This window comes from Cygnus olor, chromosome 4, assembly GCF_009769625.2.
Source record: "Cygnus olor isolate bCygOlo1 chromosome 4, bCygOlo1.pri.v2, whole genome shotgun sequence".
Lineage (NCBI taxonomy): Eukaryota > Metazoa > Chordata > Aves > Anseriformes > Anatidae > Cygnus > Cygnus olor.
This window is the reverse complement of record NC_049172.1, coordinates 9,356,422-9,377,027: the sequence shown is the minus strand read 5'-3', so window position 1 is coordinate 9,377,027 and position 20,606 is coordinate 9,356,422. Positions and strand designations below refer to the sequence as shown.

General features: G+C 40.2%; 1 protein-coding gene across 10 annotated transcripts in view; it reads left to right on the top strand.

Annotated features, from left to right (window-relative positions):
* PDLIM5 (PDZ and LIM domain 5) overlaps positions 1-20,606 on the top strand; it is a 131,248-nt gene that overhangs the window by 24,770 nt on the left and 85,872 nt on the right. For all 10 annotated transcript variants that reach the window (XM_040556305.1, XM_040556310.1, XM_040556306.1 and 7 more), the window contains exon 3: positions 15,379-15,530. In XM_040556305.1, coding sequence (XP_040412239.1) covers positions 15,379-15,530 — 152 coding nt within the window. The remainder of the gene's footprint in view (positions 1-15,378; positions 15,531-20,606) is intronic.

The following is a 20,606-nucleotide window of genomic DNA, read 5'->3' as shown; positions in this document are numbered from 1 at the left end:
TGGGTTGGGGAGATTAAGTGTAAAGCTAATCAGCTGGTATCAGACTTGCAAGGGTGGGTTGTCACCTAAATGCCCAAGCTTTGTGTAACATCAGCTCAGGTTCTGTGCAGAAACATGTAGTTTGGTGTCGTGGTTTCAGGGAGTGTGCTCAGACCTGCTTTATTCTGTGTTTCTGTAGTGGCTTAGACTTTCAGAGCCTTCCCTTGCAACAGAGACTGCCAGTTACAGGAGTTTTCTTGTGGTAAGGGACCGGACTCCAGGCTAAAGCTGCGAATGCCGTTTCAGTTCATGCTTCGAGTAATCCGTGTTGCAAGAGGGAAGATCAGTGTTTTAGTTCAGTCTGATTGTGCTGCCAGGCCACAGGGTGTTTTTGTGTGAATGGGAAAAGAGAAAAACTCTAAAGCCACACTAGCCTAGTATCCCTTCACCTCATCTGAGAGTGGGAATGAAGGTATGCTTCTGAGAAATAGTTTTATTTGCAAGGATTCCAGTTTTATTCATTTTCCTGCTTTGGTCTGTTTAAATTTTGTGTGTGGCTCTCACCTGTATGGTTTGCTTCTGTTCCTTATCTCTACTCAAAAGGCAGTGCCAAAGTTACCTCTGTAGGCTGAAAGCTGACTTGGATAACGTTCTTCTGAGACATAAGCTGTATTTTATCTACTGTGAAATCTCAGCCCTGTTGAACTAAATAGACATTTTGTTAGAGCATTCTTTGATTTTTTTTGGTCAAGAAGAGATTGCAGAAGATGTTCATCTCCTTTGATTCCTGTGGCCACGTGGCTATACATTGGTGGCTTGTATCACAATGTCCAGAGATGAGAACAGTATGGTTCTTGAAAGTGTATTGCATTCTTCTACAATTACTGCCTGAAGAGGTTTAAGGGTAATCCTACTGGAAAACTGGAGGACAAAGAAAAAACACCTCCACCAATATTGCAGCCTTTCTTGTTCAGGATTCACTGCTTGTTATTACCAATTGCAAGACTCCCGCTGCTAGTAATGGGAGCTTAGCTTGGATGTGATTGTTCCAGACTAACTTGAATTATTTTGTTAGTAAAACAAAACTCTGAAGTGAAAATTCGTACATAATAAAATAATTCCGGTAACAAATTCAAGTGAGGATATATCTTAATATTCTTGTAGCTATTTAGGTGTTTATGTATTTATTCAAATGTCTTATCACAATGTGTTGTTATTAATGTGTGAAAATCCTATGTTGCCAGCATCAAAAGTATGTTTAGGTATGCTGTAACTGTGCTATGTTGCCATTTAAATCTGGCAGCTCAGAAGACAGAGCAACCATCCTTGGGCTGCCTGGGAAAGCCAACTTTTGAGTGGGTTGGAGGTGTGGGGCTGTAACTGAACACGGGTGAGAGGTATTAAATGCATCCAGATCATTCAGCCTCCGCAACGGCCAGGCAGCACCGTGTGCTGTAAATCTAGGACCTCCCTTTGGTGGCTTGTGTAATTTTAAGATACGTGATGCCTTCTAATAGGTGGCTGGAGAGGAATGTATGAAGCTGCTAATTTCAAAGAAGGCATGATGAATGGTTGTGTGAAGAGCTCAAGTCTCTCTGTATCTTTTTTTTTTTCATTGCCCTGCTGAACCCGTTTGGCTGAATAAAAAATGACATAGATATATAAATGAGGAAAAAGCCTGCTCCTAAAATTGGTTTGTTAACCAGGCAGCAAATATGCAAACGGTGCGTTTTAGGATTGAAGTAGCGTGACCCTTAGTGTCACCAGCTCATATGACAGGTGGGCACGGCTTGCCAAAGGTCACCGGCTGCATGTTATATCTCCCTTTCTGCCGCCATACATGTGCTTATTCTTGCCTTCCGCCCACAGAAGTGGGAGTCAGTATGCTATTGCTGTTTGGGGACTGATGGCCCCAGCAGTGGTCTTTAGTGGGAATCCATCAGATTTTTCTGGCAGCCATTTTGTGACAGCCTTTGAGCAATGTGTCATATCCTGGCCCGTGGTGGTTGGGCAAGGGGAGAAGAGAAGGACCAAAATATTTCTACCTCTTATTTTTTTATGTGCTTGTAACCTAAAGGTGGAACCTCAGCCATTCTGGAAACGGTTTGCATTCCCCATCTCACAAGTCTATGGGAGCAGCCATCTTCCCCCACTTCAGGCAATGGGCACCCCCATCCCTTGCTGAACTGGGTAACAGGTCCAGCTTTGGTAAACCTCCAGATGGGCAGGAGCATGAAGCTGGAATAACTGTGCTAGGGCAGCTCTCCTCCTCCACTTTCTAAGATGTTTCTTGGATATTTTGTTCCCTAGTAGATGAAGAGACTCGTTCTTCAGAGGCCCTTAGTTATATCATATTTCTTGAATTTGGAAAACAGTGGAGAATATCTTTTGAGATTAAGATTTCAGCAATGAATATACTTGAAGATTTATTCTAAATACCATTTTAATTTGGAAGTATCTTTTTATTTATTTATTTTTGTTAGAGTGTACAGAGCATAAATTCTTTTACACTTTCAGCTTGCACCAGAGTCTTGCTCATATGGAGCCCAGTGGCTGCTATGCAAGTGGTCAATATTTAGTACTGTTACTAGCACTTAACAAAAGAAAAAAAAGTTCAAACCTGCAGACCTTCTATACCATCTGTCTTGATCACTTTGGAGAAATGAGCAGATACTGGGGTTTGGTGGCGCATTGTTTAACCTGACAAAGCTGTTGCCCTGCTTTGTCTATAATCAGCTTTGAAGAGAAGATTTTTTTCAAAATGCTAAAACAGTCTTGTTTTCAGCACCAAAATTCAAGACTGGAAATTTAATTTTTTATTCTCCTTAGATGTGATTGTGATGTAAACTTTACAGTGAATATTTGTGGTAGATATATATATATATATATATATTATTTTTTTTTTCCAGAATGGAATTTCAAAATGTCTTGATTTGAGTTTTTGTAGTATAGGGTCCAGAGATCATGACATATAATCAAAATAAATAAATAAATACAAATTTGTCAGAGAGCTGACATGACTATGGGGCTCTATTTTACAGGATTCCTCTGGAAGTTTACGTATTGAGTGGCCAGGCACTTTGCACTGCACGGTGATACACTGAGAGCAAGTGATAGACCATTGTGGGGAGTAGATTTGAAGGACTAAGTTTTCTTTATTGTTTGTGGTGGTGGGTTTTTTCTATTCTTTCTCAGAGTTATTTGATAACTAGCTTCCAACTTTATTCATTGTTTAGCTGTGTGGGTAACTTTCTGGATCTCCAGATGTACAACTAGCAAAAAACATGTTGTGGCATAACTCGGCACAACTCACAGCAGTGAAACTCAGAAGGCTGCAGAAGATGTAGACAAGGTTCATAGTGGCAGCAAATACACCAGTGTTTTCCTCTCTGGAACTTTAGTAAGGAAATTTTGCAGTGGTTGATATTCAGTCTTAATTTTCAATGTGTTTGGCAATCAGAAGCTCAGGAGAATTTGCCTAAAATAAGGGTCTTTGGTCTTGCAGTCAGAGTATTCGTCCTAATTTCTCTGGACAAGTGTATTTTTGTCACATGCTGCCTGAAGAAAATGCTGATAAACTTCATATGGCCTTCTCATACAGGTCGTCAGCAGAGAGGGAAGAATGCTTTTTCATTTCTAGGTGTACGTCTGTGTGTTAAAAATACATAAATAAAATTTTAAAATAAAAATCTATGTTTGTATATATATCAAAGAATCACAGAATGGTTTGGGTTGGAAGGGACCTTAAAGACCATCCAGTTCTAACCCCCCTGACATGGGCAGGGACACCTCCCACCAGACCAAGTTGCCCAAGGCCCCATCCAGCCTGGCCTTGAACACCTCCAGGGATGGGGCATCCACAGCTTCTCTGGGCAACCTGTGCCAGTGCCTCACCAGCCTCTGATCGATTGTTAACTATTCAGTGTTTTGAGTGTCTGTATATATAAATGTATATTGAAAAAACAAAGCAACATCAACAAAAAAAAACTGCAACTGTGTAATCTGAAGTCATGTAATTGTCATGTTTGAGGTCAAGCAAACTAGAACTGTTATAGAACAGAACATAAAAAATTATATATGTTCTATATATACATGTAAGCTAGAAATGCAAAATTAAATCTGAAGTTGTTATATGTTCTCATGAGCTTTATTAGCTTGTGATAAAGATTTTTGTCTTAGCTATAAACAGCTGGAATGAATTTATTAAACAATGTGCAACTCCTTTAAAATGTGTTTCTTATTTTCTGAGGGTTTTTTATTGGATTTTTTTTCCTGCGGTATTTTATATGTTGGGTGTTTAGCCAGTAAGCGTCTGGCTTAAAGTAAATGTCTGCTCTAATATTCCCATGACATATAAAAGGCAAGATATCCACTAGGGCTTACTAATGCCTCCTATTTCTGTTTTATTTCTTCGTGCTAGAAGTTTGTGCTTGACTAATCCTGAGGAGTTCTCTGTCCACTGCTTTAAATGAAGGCACAAACATGTACGGCTGTTGTTGTTGATCTGGAGAATGTTGTATAAAAAAAAAACAACTCTGTGATGTTGAGGCAGTACATCATCTCTTTCTTTCAGGCTGTGTTCAGAAGTTGCTGCTTTCTCATTAATGATGTTTGCAAGACTGCACTTTGATTCTCTGACCAGGTTGCAAAACCTGCCAGCTGCTCCCTTTCTTGCTTTTTCTCAGCTAATACAACTTTTTCCTCTTCTGTCCTGGCTGTCCCCAAGTTCTTCCCATGTGGTTGCCAAGACATCTTCCTTCATTGTTGCTTGAATTACATCACAATCCTCCTGCAGTCTCTGAAATGATCTCTTCTTTCCATCATTTAGTAAAAATTTATTGGTCTTTCAGTCACATTTGTATTTCTCACATCTATCGTGTCACTCCTGGTCAGGATTTATGTCACTAACTCAGAATTTATTTATCTATTTATTTTTTCCCCCTATATATGACTTCTAAATATGTCCTAACTTTTTATGGAGCTGATGCAGTGGCACCCATTGCTGCTTATGGGTTTAAAACTTGAAAGTGGATTTCTGCTAGAGGTTTAGCAGAATTCTGGTTTGGGATAACGGTTAGGTGAGCTGTACTCCCTAGACAGATTTTTTGCCCATAAGGAATACTCATGGTGCCTGAACTTGCCCCTGTTTTTCTCTTTACTTATGTGGTGCAGCTTATCATTATCTAAATTATACAGTCTTTGAAGCAAGTAGGTTGTTTCTTACATGTTTATTCATGTCTGTTCTCTTTGTGGATAAGAGAAAGTGAAACAGCAGTTGGTATATGATGAGGCATTCGATTTGTAGTAGCATTTTCCTGCCACTGGAGAAGCTGTATTAGTTTCTGTCAGGTGAGGTTTCAGTTCACACTTCCCCATGTACTTCATCTGTTCACTTTGCTTTCACGTGTGGGATTGCTTCATGAGTTGTATTTCCTTCTCACCACTGCCATGTGTGAGACTCCTCTTTGCATCCTTCAACTCGTCTTCCCATAAGAGGGACTCCAAGGCAATAAAAATAGGGAACTCTTTAATTCAAATTACACAGAATAAAATATTATTCTGTTTGTATTCCTATGTAAGAGTGTATTCTGGAAAATATGGGGCAATGACATTATATTTGATGCAAGAAAGGCATATCCTATTGAGAGGGACCCTGAAACCCGTATGGAACCACAATGAGCTAATAAGATTATTAGGGAGATGGATGTTCAGTTAGTTGAATTAATTTTATCATCTGTAAATGAATAAAAATAATCCTGTTTGGGAACAGAGGAAGTACACAACTATACGCACTGCAGGGATCTTCATGTGTATGGCCTTCATGCTATGGAAATGATTTATTATTATTATTTTTTGTTCTTCTGGAAGAAGCTGAGCTCAGTATCACTTGATACACAACTTAAGCACAATTAGAGAAAAGCTTTGGTTTGGGTTAGTTCAGGAAACTCCAGGAAAAAAAAAAAAACCACAACTAATTTTGTAACTTTCTCAACTGCTCATTCCAAAAGAGAGGCAATAGCAGTCTTCTGGATGTAATGCTGTGTGCTCTTGATGGCCAAGACCTTGGCTGCTGCCTGCCAAGGATGTGCCAGTGTCAGCAGCACTTCTCATTGTTTGCTGTAAAAATGTCAGGTACTTGAAACTTCTGTTTTGATGCAAGCCAGGTGGCTCCTAAAGTGATGTCTCTTCAGCAGTCCCAAGTAGTTGCTTTGGTTGTGGGATTAATGTGTTGGGCATTCAAAAAAAAAACAGCCCTGCAAGAGAGACTCTACAGACACACAGCTCACAAGAGCTAAAGCAGCCGTACAAAGTTTACATTACATTTCTAGCTACGCTTTCATTCCATTTCCTCTTTCTGTCTCTCTGAGAAATTAACTAGGCAATAATTTTTACCCACTGGCATATAGTCTCCCAGGGAGAAACCTGGATTAGTTCTGTAAATTCTCTGAACAGAAGAATAATCTTCAGAGAGAAGCCAGCCAGTTAAAATAAATAGGGCTCTGGGGCATGCCAGCAGTATGGGAACACAACTGAGCTCCTTGAGAGAAGGCTTACTGAAAGCTCCTAATTTACGCTCCGAAATATCTGCAGACATTCTGGCACTTAACTGTAAATCACTTTCCGTCACTGAAGTATTTAGACAATGTATGTTTTTTTTGAATTGTCCACCACCTTCTTCTTTTAAATCTGACTGTAGCCATGATATCCAAATTGTTTTGCCATCATCCTTTCAGCAGCTTGATTTTTGACATCACAACTTTATTTCTTCCCCAACTCAGAATATTACTTGGGTCCCCTGAATATCAGGATACACAGGTACTGCCCATCTCAGTGACAATTTTTATTCTCTTCAGAGCTTCAGGTGGCTAAAAAAAGCAAGACCAGATGCTTAGCTTTGTTAGGTGCCAGTAGAGATACGCTTGCATAGAATAGTTTTTTTTATTCCTTAAGTGAAGTGGGTGAGAGTTTTGACTCATTTTAATAATCCTTTGAATCCCAGAAGGGTATATACGATTTTAGCTTATATCTCAGTACCTGAATAACATGTTTAAGCTACATGTAGAATGCATAAATTATATCAGAATTGATTGCTGCTTGTTTAGTTAATTGCTTCCCTTTCATAGAGAAGTTAGAGATGAAGAAGACACTTTTTGTGAAGCTGTCTGCCTCTGCTTCCTGACATCTGCAGTAGCTGGGGGGGCACAGATGAAACCTGCCCATGGCAGGGTAGAACTGCAAGGCACCCATGATCAGTGAAGCCGTGACAAGTGAGGGATGGCACTAGCTAATAACCCTTTGGCATCAGCACGTGGAAACTGTTCCTGCTTATTAGCAACCTGTTCTGGGGCAAGCACAGGAAGCTGAGGGCTTGTTCTTCTGTTTCATCCCCCTGGCATTCAAGTGGAGCTGTTTAGCATCAGCTGATGAAAAACAGAAGACGGCGTATCCAAAAGACCTATGCATTGTGCAGTTATCCTATTCTGTAAACTCAATCAATGGTTTTAGATTTTATTTGGCACCAACCCAATTGCGTGCGAGAGTAAGTGATGCTGCATGGTGCCTCTTCTTGTAGCAACCGTCTTCTTTGTGCTCCTCTGTAGGTGTGTAGCTCTGTGTTTGGTGCGTGCAGGGATGGATGAAGTGATTGATGTGTGCATGTATGTGACAGTTTACATTTTTTTTTTTTTTTTTTTTTTTGTGGAGGACTCGATAAATATCAAAGGTTGAAATACAGCGAGAGAAAAAGTTTAAGAAGAAAAGAGAGGGTTGAAACCATATGTCTTATGTCTATAAACGATATGTCTAGAACACATGAACCCACACGCATTTTCAGCCATGTTTGTTTAGAAAGAAAACTCCAGCTTTGTGTTAGCTTTTGTTTGACATGGCTCCTGAATGTGGGATGATAGGGATACATGGCACAATCGCGTTAAAATATATGTTGTTGTCAGGGTTACTGCCAAGGATAAATGGCAGAACTGAGAATGAAAAGCGATATGTGGTTTTGTGGGTTCCTCACTAGCGAAAGGCTTGAATGCCTGTGGGCTCCCTCCAGCCTTTCTCTGTGGGCTCTAATAAGTTGAAGAGCTGTCTTGGGGAAACTTCAGCCAAGCCGTCCGCTGCTGTGCTGCAGCAAGGGAACTGCTGTGAGTGGAAAAAAAGGGATGAAGCAAAGCAGGAGGACCTGGGAGGGCAGGCTGGAGGCATAGGTAGTCCTCTCCCTGGGATGGTAGCTGATGGTGGGGTACAGAACCAGGCTGAGAAGCATGGTTAATGCTTTGCTTTATGCTTTTATGTTACATGTTGTCCTCAGTGATGGTTGGTGTGCTCTGTTCACCCTGGACTGCAGGTTTATCCATCGGTCTGGGAGCACCTTCAGAGTTACAGGGAGAAGAAGGCAGGTGGATGATGGGGAGCATGGGGCAGTCTTCTGGGGAGAGGCAAGGGCAGGGTTTCCTGGCAGTGGGACATAACAAAATACTCTGGTAATCAAAATTTTTTTTGACCTAAGCTAATTCTGATACCTGATTTGTTTGGGGGAAACCTTCAGCATATTTACAGGATTGCCTCATAACCCATTTTGTAGCCAGTCGTGTCAGCGGTTTCCACTGCAAACCTTATATTACAGCTCTTACACCTCAGCTGTACAAATTTGATCTGGACTTTAAAATTGGCATGTACGTTCTTGATTTGGAAGCAAGTATTAAGGCTGGCTGGCTAATCTGTTGGCTATGTGAATAATACTGCCATAGTAAAGGCTGTGAGGAATATGATACAGCCCTCAGTTTCCAGTGAGAGCAGAGGAAGCTCATTTGCCACAAAAAGCAGGTGCTCCCCTGACTCTTTCAGTACTTTTTATCATGCAGAAGTGGTAAGCTAGATCCCAAGGGTACCAAACCTGTCAGGAGTCCAGAGTGTAAGTGGGGTTTTTGCTTTCTGACTTGCAGGGAATGAGCAAGGGGAGCAGCTTGGGCGAGCTTCCCCAGGAGGTAGGGCTGGCTGGAGCACAACACTACCCTATTTGCGCTCCAGGATTTGGGTGTTAGATCCCAGGGCAATGTGCTCTTGTGTCTGTGGGTTGCTTTGTGCAGGGCACATGCCCTCGTGTTTTGGGGCAGGCTTGTGTGCTCCAAAATGACAGCAAGGGTTTCTTCCCTGAGCTTGCAGTGAACCACCGAAGGGGTGCTTCCTGGTGTACTTGGAGCTCTACATGCATTTGAGAGCATGCTGTTAAATACCACAGCAAGGTAGTACTTTGCTCAGGTTCAGCAAGGTTAGGAATAAACAGGGGAGTGTAAATGGTCACGAGTGTAAATGGTAGCATCAAGTGTGTTATAGCAGGGAGATAAGGCCTCTGCGGTTGGAACATCTGCATGCAAAAGCAAAATTTTTGATAAAGAGAGGTTGCCTATTTGCTTAGTTTGTGGTTCTGCAAAGTTCTCCTGTAACATTATTTCTGTATGTGGGTGTACTTTTTTTTTTCTTTTAATACTTTAATGTAGGAAGAATGCAGGCTGAAAGGGAAGCAAGAGTAGTAGTGATTAAAGGTCATTTTTTGGTTCACTTCTGTTCTGATTATGCATTTTTTTTCAACTGAATTGCTATAGGCAACCACACACCAGAAATGCTTGAGGAGTAAAAATCAAGCTGGAGGGATTTCAGAGAGCCCAGTGAGTTTTAAATTAGGTGCAATGAATGCCATTCTGTGAGAGGGGAAGTTACAGACGACATTGAAGGATGTTTGTGCCACAGGGGAGCATTATTTGCTGTTGGACTACAAATAGTTTCTTTGGAAAAGTGGTTGTGATGCACCACCACGCGAGCCGGTTGTAGCTACGGTTGATTCAAGGCAGGCGGCGTGGGAAAGATAAAAGCTTCCATCTCTATTCAAGTAGACCTTTGTCTTATGAGTAACTGCAATCCGAGTCTAATTTAGGACTGCATAAAAGCTAAGTAATGATATGGTCCAAAGAAGAGATTCTTGTCAAGTTTTCTTCTTAGTCATGTGAGGAAAAAGAGATGGTTATATGCTAATTAGAAATGAGTTAAGCTACAAATTGCATTGATTCAGAGATAGGTGTGCATGTATGTGCACACACACAATTTCCCTAGAAAGAATCTATTAAAATACCTTGTGAAAGTGGAAAGTATTTTTTTTTTATTTTCTTTATGTTGCTTATTGCAAAGTGAAATGATAGGCTAGCTAAAATTTAGCTCAACAAAGCAGTCATATTGCAGTATGTTTTGGTCCATTTGCTTTTAAAAAATCTGGGGGGTAGAACTGTGCTGAGATTGTTTCGTACTGTTGCCTTTGAAGTTCATCCTGGAACAAGAACTAGTTTACTTCTGTTTTATCTACGTTTGGAACGTATTTTCGAACAATATTTGCAGTTTTGGAATTCTGATGTTTAAAAAAAACAGCAGTGAAAAAATTGGGTTCAAATAAAACTCAAGTCTATTATTAGATGGGTGATTTTATAAGTGTTTATTAGAAAGCGTCCTGAGTGTCTCTGGATGGCACAGACTGGATTTTGGCTTTCAGCCATGAAGCTGATGGCTGCTGAGGGATGAGAAGAGGTTTGCTGCTGTGGACTGTGGGAGTGATTGGTCTCAGCAGGTGCCTGATCATGAAATGTGTCTCCTGCTTGCCTCCCTCTCTGTCTCAAAATGAGCTTCCCAGAAAATATAGACATGCAACTAAGTAGGAGGAAATGTTTTTGGTTTGGCAGTTTTGTGGTCTTAGAAGTCTGCTGTGTAACATTTAAAAAAAAAATGGTAGCTGTATTTAATTCTTGATTTTAAAAAACTTTCCTCTTACTGCAAGTACAGAATTAAAACAGATACATCAAGGATTTCAAGAATATTTCTGCTGCTTAGAAATTAGTTTGACTCACAGGTAGCCTGTTTTATAATTTTTAACAATGGCACCTATTTTTTTTTTTTTTTAAGCTTCTCTACCTGTTGGATTTTTCAGGATGTGGGTGGAAAAAAAGTGAAATCAGTGGAGTTAGTTTCCACTGCGATAGGGAATATGGGGAACCTTTCTTTTATTTTTGGTTCAAATATGTAAACAGTTGTACATACAATCCCCAGTATGTATATGAACTTGTTGTTTGTAATGATAACATGCAGTTAGAGAACCTAAGAAATGTCAAAACCAAGGCTCCTGGGTATAAAAACATATCTGCAGTGAGGAAAGTGATCTTAATTATTTCAGTGTTCAAATTCCTACTGCTGTGTTCAGTGTGTGCTTATTTTAAATAATTTTTATGTATCTGTTGCTCTGATTGTATTGCTCTTTCCAGTATCTGCCATAAAACTGTGCCCTGTAGCTGTACCACTAGCTTGTTACAGCTGCTTCATGAAGCAGGGATGCTGGCCGGCACTGCCAGGGAAGACTCGTGCTGGCGATGATATTTCCTAGAAGTACCAACCTCACCTCCCTTCATTAGTCAGATCTCTTATCCCAAAATCTGTAGGTGTTACTTGGAAGTTTTATCCGCTATATAAAGATAAGGAGATTACTGCTCTGGCATCTCTCTGCATACATGGTTCTTGAAATAACAGTCCAGTAATTTGTTAATTCAGCCGTGTCTGTGACCCTCGCTATCTATAAGGCAGATTCAGTCCCCTGCTTGCACGGCAGGTCTCTCGCAGACACAGCCTGAAGCTCTCCCTGCTTCCTGGGACGTCTGCTTTTTTTCCCATCTTCAGGACATGCTTCCCAGCCCTATTTTTAATGCAATTTCAGCTTGGGGTTTTGCTGAAAATTTTACAGCTTTCTACCACTTGTGCATGCAGATTTTCATTGCCAGAAAGCAATTATTTAAGAGTGACCTCTTGAAAGGCACATCATCTGGTTTCTTGTGTGTTGGCCACTAGAATTGCATAAAGAAAAAAGTGAGTTTTATTTATTTGTTCTATTTTACACTTGTATGGAAGGTGTCGTGTCCCCCCCCCCCACCCCCCCCCCCCCCGAAAATATTGATTAAGAAGCCTGCGTTTGGAGTCTTGCTGCTCGAATGCTTATAGGTTGCTTTCTCATCACCAATTACATTGTATGTGGATTGTGCTCGTTTGCCTATATTCTGAGAAAGCTGGATTTTATTCACTTTAGTAGTCCAACTACAAGGCATGGTGATCCTTCTGACCTTTAGCTTTTAACACCCTTACGTACCATTCCCTTTTCCAGACATTGCTGTCAAATGTCAGTAGCAGTTTAGAGAACTGTTTATGGCCTTTTTCCCCCCGCCAAGGTTTGAGGATCTTCCCTATAAATAGCTATGTTGGTCATAGTGTTCTGTGTGCTCATGGGGTTTCCTGACCTGGGTTTTATAGTAGTTGGCTCTCTTACCTCAAAAGTTGAGTCTGAACACCAATTTTTTGAGGAGTTTTGGCTTTGTTGTTGAAGTCTCTTGGAAAATGATCCACCACAGAAATTGCAATTCTGATGAATTTAGCAAGCCCAGAAGTTTTCTGAAATTAGTGCATCTTCTTTTTCTGTCTGCCTTCCTTGTATGGCGTTTGCTCTGCTGCCTTCCACTTGTTAACACCATTCAATTTCAACTCTGAGTGAAATATTTGTGTTCACCTACCATGCTGAGGGACTAACTGCTATTTTGAACCTGACGAGATGACAAGTCTTCATACCTTTCCTGCTTCCCCTTTCGCTAAGATAATGTATTTGATAAAATACAATTAACACCAGATAGAAGGATTTTTCAGTGTTTGTTTGAATTTTTGGCTGTTGTTTTGAGTTGCTAATGATTGCTACTATGAATGTGTCTGTTTAATAGTGATTGATGTGGGAAAATGCCAGCCATGACTCACTGAGTGTGAAATCTGCTTTAAAAAAAATGTTGTCAAATTATATAAGTTTTTTGGAGTATTCTATTGGCACTTGTCTTGCAGCATTAGGCAAAAGTGTTTGTCTTCGGATGCTGTCAGATACATATCACAGCTGTCTTGTATTGTCCCTGAGTTTTCAAGAAAGACTTAACCACATCTGGTAGGCTGATGGTGTACTTTCCACAAGGTTATTGACAGGTGACATCCTTCTCATATACTGTTCATATACAAATACAAAAAGTCCCTTGTATTCTATGTGTATCTAACCCTTTGCCAAAGACTGTTTTCAAGATTTAGCCTTACTTCAATTGTTATAGAAGTGTTGTGGAGACTGATGACTGTAGTTTGTGGATGGTCATTGTTGAAAGGGGTAACTTCTTGGTGGCTACTGGATGCACTAAAAGAGAGGCTGTAGACAATGTGGATGAAAGGCTTACTTCTGCCTCCCCTGGAGAAGTTGCTTGCTAGTATGTGATTGTTGCCCAAGGAGAACTCCACTTTTGGAAATAAAGATGAAGTAATTTTGTTGCTTCAGCACCTCTCTAAAAACATAGCACTTTTTTTCAAGAAACAGACTCAAACTTGCATGCAAAAAAAGAGTTGTGAGGTTTTGCATGTGTAACTTCCAAGCATAGAATCATAGCGTCATTAAGGCTGGAAAAGAGCTCCAAGATATCTGGTACAACCATCACCCTACTACTAATGTCACCCACTAAACCATGTCCCTAACTGCCACATCCAACCTTTCCTTAAACACCTCCAGGGACGGTGACTCCACCACCTCCCTGGGCAACCTGTTCCAGTGCCTGACTACTTTTTCTGAGAAAAAATTTCTTCTACTTTCCAACTTAAACCTCCCCTGGTGCAATGTGAGGCCATTCCCTCTAGTTCTATCGCTAGTTATCTGTGAGAAGAGGCTAACCCCCAGCTTCCCACACCTTCCTTTCAGGTAGGCCTAGCAATGAGGTCTCCCCCGAGCCTCCTCTTCTCCAGACACAACAACCCCAGCTCCCTCGGCCACTCCTCACAGGACTTGTGTTTCAGGCCCTTCACCAGCTTCATAGCCCTTCTCTGGACATGCTCCAGGGCCTCGATGTCCTTTTGGTAGTGAGGGGCCCAAAACTGAACACAGCACTCGAGGTGCTGCCTCACCAGAGCAGGGTACAGGGGGACGATCACCTCCCTAGTCCTGCTGGGTCCTGCTGGCTACGCTATTCCTGACACAAGCCAGGATGCTGCTGGCCTTCTTGGCCACCTGGGCACACTGCTGACTCGTGTTCAGGTGAGCATTGACCAATGCCCCCAGGTCCCTTTTCCTGTGCACAGCTTTCAAGCCACTCTGCCCCAAGCCTGTAGCTCTACATGAGGTTGTTGTTGCCAAAGTGCAGGCCCCGGCACTTAGCCATGTTGAACCTCATCCCATTGGCCTCTGCCCATCCATCCAACCTGTCCAGGTCCCTCTACAGGGCCTTCCTACCCTCCGGCAGATCAACACTTCCCCCCAGGTTGGTGTTGTCTGCAAACTTACTGAGGGTGCACTCAATTCCCTGAAGAAGCAATTACAGCTTCTTGGCTGTAGGAGAGGGAATGCAACTGGAAACAAAAAGGGAATATGCACCACACAGGACTGTTCTCTGTAGCCAGATATGAAGTGATCAACAGCTTGAGGACCATGGGCATGTCAGTGCATAAATCTTGCTATGTGTTGCCTTTTTTTTATTTCTATTCTTGGTAATTAAGCTAGTTGAATTCAAATGAAAAGATTAATTTATTGTTCAGTCAGGGTCAATAATGTGAACTTTACAAAGGTTGCTGTTGTTAAAGTGCTTCATTCAAGTGGACCAAAGGCAGTTGAGTTGAACTTCAGCAGTGACCTTGATGAAAGACACGAACTTTTCAAGAGGCCTTTCTTATTCCTTAATAAACCTACCAAGAATAAGGCAAAACAAAATCCTCTAACTGGCCTGTCTGCAGTGTTGAACTTTTGACTTTCTAGTATTTGCAGCTGGGGAAAAGTCAGTTTCACTACTAATGACGTCTTCCATACACATCAGCAGCCATTGACAAATACATAAACTTTGAATAGATGGCTTACATTGAAAATCTAGTATGGAAAAAAAATGGTTTAGCCTTCCTCTCTCCTCCTCTATGAGAAATTTCTGATGTGAAGAGATAAGAAACTGAAATGTAGCATCCAGGAAATTTTGTGTGCCTATCCCTGCTTGTGTCTCTTAGTGAATGTGCACAGCTGTCAGCCAGTGAAGTAGAAGTGGAGTTTGATTTTGAAAAATGGATAATGCTGTGCAATGCTTTTCCTGTCATTCACATGAAATAAGAAATTATAAATATTGCTTTATCAGAAAAAAAGATTGTACATATACTGTAACTTCCACAGGAACATACTCACAAAGGAGAAATGATAACTTTTTATTTTCCGTTTCCGTTTCTATGAGCACCACAGTGTATAAATAATCTTTTGAGGTCCTGTATTCAAAGAATATAAACATAAGTCATTCAAGTTTCTCATTTGCCATTTTCGTGGTATTTCAGCTTAGTGATGGTGGAAAGGCAGCCCGAGCACACGTGGGGATTGGCGACGTGGTTCTCACCATTGATGGGATAAGTACTGACGGGATGACTCATCTAGAAGCACAAAACAAGATCAAGGCATGTACAGGCAATCTGAACATGACTCTGCAAAGGTAAGGTAGCTTTTCTCTCTCTTTTTTTTTTTTTTTTTTTTGGAAGGAGAATTAATCATCATCGTAACAGTTGTTTGGAGGATAAAAACATGTAAGTGGTTTGGCAAAGTGCATAGAGTTAAATGGCCGTGATTGAAAGATACACTGCTGTAGCCTGAAACATGTCTTGATTTATAGCATTTTAGAAAACTTATTAGTTGTTAATTACATGAATAGACAAAGACCTTTTCCAACCTTCTGTCACCTCGTCTATATTGTAAGAAGTCTATTTCCTCTTCATTTTGAACTTCAGTTTCATTAACAGTTTTTAATTAAAAACAGGTCTCACCAGGCTTTTTCCCCTCTCTTCCTCCAGTTGACCGGGGACATATCTTTTTGTGTCAAGTCCTACATCATTATTTTATTTGTAAACTTCCCATTACATCTGGCTGCCATAGTGTCATTCAGCTTCCTTTCTGAACTTCCTGCATTTGGAACAACAGCTAATGTGGCAGATCAGTTTTTTTTTTTTTTTTTTTTTTTTTTTTTTTTTTTTTTTTTTTTTTTCTCTCCCCTCAAGAGGCCTGCAATAGTTTTGGTTGAGTATATTCCAATAAAAATTTTCTTGAACCATCAGTGGTGAGATTGCACTATTGCATAGGATGACTATCTGGTCACTAAACAAACAAGTACTAAAAATGACGAAACAAAATGTGAAATGTTCTTTTAAACAATTAGTTTAGGACTTACTACTAGAGAAATTATAGGAGGCATTAGAACACTATTAATAGAAGATCTGACCTTATTTTTGGTTAATGAGTTGATGTTGCATGTAAATGGTAACAAAATGGCAAAGTTAAGGTATGAAAAGCAGTCAAAGTGAAGCAAGATATAATACCCAATGCTCCACAAAACTGAGCTGTGCATTGGATTTTGGTTGAGGGGAAGTGTGTTCAATTTTCTTCAAGACAAAAGTGAGGTACAACACTGACCAGTTCCAGGAATTCTGTCATCTTAGTAAATAGTTGGCTTCTTCATAGGTCTATTTATTTAAGCATTACTTCCTAATATATTACCTCCAGTTGAATCCCCCTGCTACAGAATCACGGATTTTTTTAAACAGTCAACTCTTGAGTTACATGGATGAAAATACTGCAGCTCAGTGTTGGAGCGAGATGTTTCCCAAAATGCTGCTGCTGTTACTCAAAGTTGCAGCCTCCTTTTGCTAGTTGCAGTTTCTACTATAGAAGTTAGAGCTTGGGCCAACCTCCCCATTCCAAAATGTACTGTTTCTGGAATTTCAGCATACCGCTGTTACCATGGGACTATATTTTGGGTGAGATTGGAAGAAGGGAGCTGGATGCTCATGTGCTGGTTAGTGGAACCGAAGCAGGAAGAGCAGCAGCACAAGAAATTCCTTTAGACTCTCAAAAGTCTCCCGGGGCTAAATATTGCCTTTTATTAGAAGACTGCTATTTTTATTTAATGATGTGAGTGAGCATCTTGCAGAAAAAGTGGCCCCTGAAGCCATTGCATAATGAGAACCATCTTTTCTTGTTATCAAAGAAAATAACAGCCGTTGTACCCTGCTGCTTGTGCCCCCCTTCAGCAGTGCAAAGTTCTTCAGTGAGTGTTAAGTCCCATAACAATATAATTTCAACAGTTATTACCTTTCCTGACATATTATCCTGCCTTTATTGAAAGGAACACCCCTCTGAGAGAGCAAAAATAAGAGATGACATGGCTGTAGGTCTGACTAATGTCCGGCTCTCCAGGGTGGTGGTGGTTGTTCCCAGCTCTACACGACATGTAGCTGAGTAGTTGTTTGAGCGCTTTCCTTTCTGAGAGGGTACAGTTTCAGCCTTGCTTGTTGTTTCTTGTTTTGTCTGTTGTCCTGCTGTACTTTGTTCCTTAGCTGCCCTTAATAAGGGATTCCTTTTGCTCAGCCTCTGAAGAAAGGAGTATCTTGTGGCGTGGCTCATGCCTGGGGCACCTTCTCCAGTGAAACTTGTAAAGTTGGCATTAAGAGATTCTTGATGAAACAAAGGTATTATACCAGCTCATCAGAAGAATCATGCGTCGTAGAGTGTGTCATTTGCTTTTCGGGTTCTCAACAAGGGAAGCAGGTCATTTGGAAATGCACTTTCCAGGATCCCACTGAGTCACCCCTGCAGGTAACCATCAGTGTGGGGGTTTGACCCACTTTCTCCCACCATTGCAAACTGATGGGCAGGGTTAATATCAGATATCAGAAAGGAATAGCAGGTGTGTCCCGTTCAGGCAGTAACTTGTCTGATTGGGTGCAGAGATGACTGCTCTGTGGTTTGAAAATCGAATTAATCATGAGTTTAGCCCAGTCCCCTCCTGTTCTCACCCTTCCTACCCTGCCTAGGAAGTGACTCACTGGCGTCTGCTACCTGACAGCTGAAGGCTAAGCTGGGTTCAGACTAGCAGAGATCAAAGAAATAGCCTCAGCTCCCAGCATCTGGGGGTGGGACAGATGTCCTGTCTCGCGGCTGTGCTGCGCTCCCATGGGCTCAGCTGATTCTAATTCTGCCTGGATCCCATGAAACCAAAGCCATGGACAGTGCACTCCTGGCTCCCCTGCCTGTGAAAGATTTGCTTTGATGGATTATTTATTTTTTTAGGCTGGAAGATAGTGCTTTGGGAAGCTGGGTTGACTCAAACTAACTGCAGATACTGGGTGCCCATGGGAAGGATGACTTGAGGGTATAAACAGGATGACGAGATAAGACATTTTAATATTGAGAGATTTCCATAATAGTATTCTTCTGTTGCTGTCTCTTCTCTCAAAACAAAACCCAATAAAGTATTTTGAGCCATTATTGCTCCCATGAAAGATTAAAGAAAGATACTGTCAATGTGAAAACAGTGTTGGTTTTTAAATTGTGTTGGTGCCATAAATAGAAACAGATTTTTTTTTTCTTTTTACATATTGTAATTATTTTTTTTCCTTTTAAACACTTGAGCTTTTGTATACTTCTACATAGGCTACTGATTGCTTGAGCTATGATGTGAGAATGCTGAAGTTAGTCCTAAAAACATGTACAAATTTCCAGATAGTGTTCCTAGTTTTCTGCTGTTTTAAACAAAAACAATGGTCAGTTGGTCAGTGCATTACTTTGGGTACCAAGAAAACTGGAAGGTTGTTATGGCTTGAGCTAATGGCTTTTGTAGCATGAGCATGTCCATGCACTGTTTTATGAAAGATGTGAAAGAACTCTGGTGAAGGTAGTCATAAGAACCAAAATGTGTTTCCATTTGGTACATTTCTGGTGGTAACAATAACCTTTGTTCATGATAAATGGTAAGAAGTACTGTACACTCATCTACGGATGCTGCTTTACCCGTGATTGGTTATAATTTGACAGTTTCATGTAATCTTGAGCGTGTGGAAGTGAATGTGGTCATACAGACTTTAGTGTGATGTGAAAATAATTGCAACATGAGGAAAAATTGCTGGGTACATGACCTGCCTCACAATGGGACTGGCTGTGCAGCTTGCTTGGGAGAGAATAATTAAAATCATCACAGCAATTGTTAGTTGAAAATAAAATTAATTTTATATAGTTACAGCTTTTATGTCTATATCTATGTATATAACTTCATGAATATATGTGGCAAAAACAACAGAAACAAGTCCTTATGACCAATTTTCATATTATAGATATTTTAACTTGTTACAACTTTGTACTGCTGATCAGGTTTTCACTTGACTTCACCTGTTCCTTATGCCAAGTGAATAAAATAAAATAAAATGAAGAGAAAGAAATTAAGGTGCAAGAAGTAGTTAGCCTGGCAGGCGTATTTAAAGCAATGCCTTCAGAAGCTTTGTTTACAGCTTGAAAGGAGTATGTTTATGGAGGCAGATGTTCACGTACCTCTTGTGGAAGACCAATTTAGATGTTTTGTAACTTGTAAATGAATGTTAGCATAATATTTGAAGGGAGAATAAAAGCTTCCTTTCTTCATGTGTAAGACAAATATCACATGCTGTTTTTTTAAAATACTCTATCTTTGCCACTGGAAAGAACTGGAATTAGAGCTGTCATAACTGAAAGCCCACTTTTCTTGGAGATTACTTAAATATAAATAAATAAAATTGTAGTTGACAGATGTGTACAGCACTAGGTGCCTAATATTTCCATGTGGTGGGAACTATTTTCAGGTAGTTGTCTTTAAAATTGATTAGTTCTGGACATAACTCTTCCTGGTTAGTATGAAGGTTATCATTTTAGTTCAAAATTTTGAAAATATATTTTGGGGATGTTATTTGTTCATTTTTTCTTACTAGATATGGCTTAAAAACAAGGGAGTGTTTTTTCTTATTTTCTTTTCCCTTTTATAACAGGCGATTTTAGCCTTTCCTTTTTTTTTCTTTTTTTTTTTTTTTTCTTCTTTTAAACTTTAAATGCATTTCATAGATAGGGAATTTTTCTTTGTGGTATGGATCTCTCTCAGATCTTGCTTTTTGCACCCCAATATTTTATTTTTCTGTTAAAGCCCTTTTGTCGATCCCATGAGGACAGATGGAAAACAAATGCTTGCTTTTTGGTTATATATTCATCTTCAGTAATTTATCAAGGACTTCCATAAATAGATCTGTAAGTTACTGAAAGCTAAGAGCCATCACCTATTTAAAATATTGTTTTGGGGGACTGTTTCTCCAGACTTCTGCCTTAATGATTCTTTGAAATTGAGAATGATAATTATTGTGTATTTCTACTCTTCCATGGGAGCACGATACCTGTGAAAATTCTGGAAACAGTGGCAATCAGCACCGCAGGGATTAAGAAAAACAAACAAACAAACAAACAATAGAGAAAAGCCTGGAAAATGGTGGTGTGTTTTTTTTTTCTTTGTTTTGTTTTGTTTTTATAATATGGAACTTCTCTAATTCATAAAACAGATCTCTATAGTGAGAAAATGGTAGTGCTATTAAATTTTTTTCATCTGTCCCTAAGAACTTAGCCCTATAGGACATAAGGCACTGGGATCATTTGGCTTGAGAAATGAAAGGAAGGAGGGTCCTTGAGGTTATTTAACGCTCTCTCACTATATTGCAGTGCTTCAGAA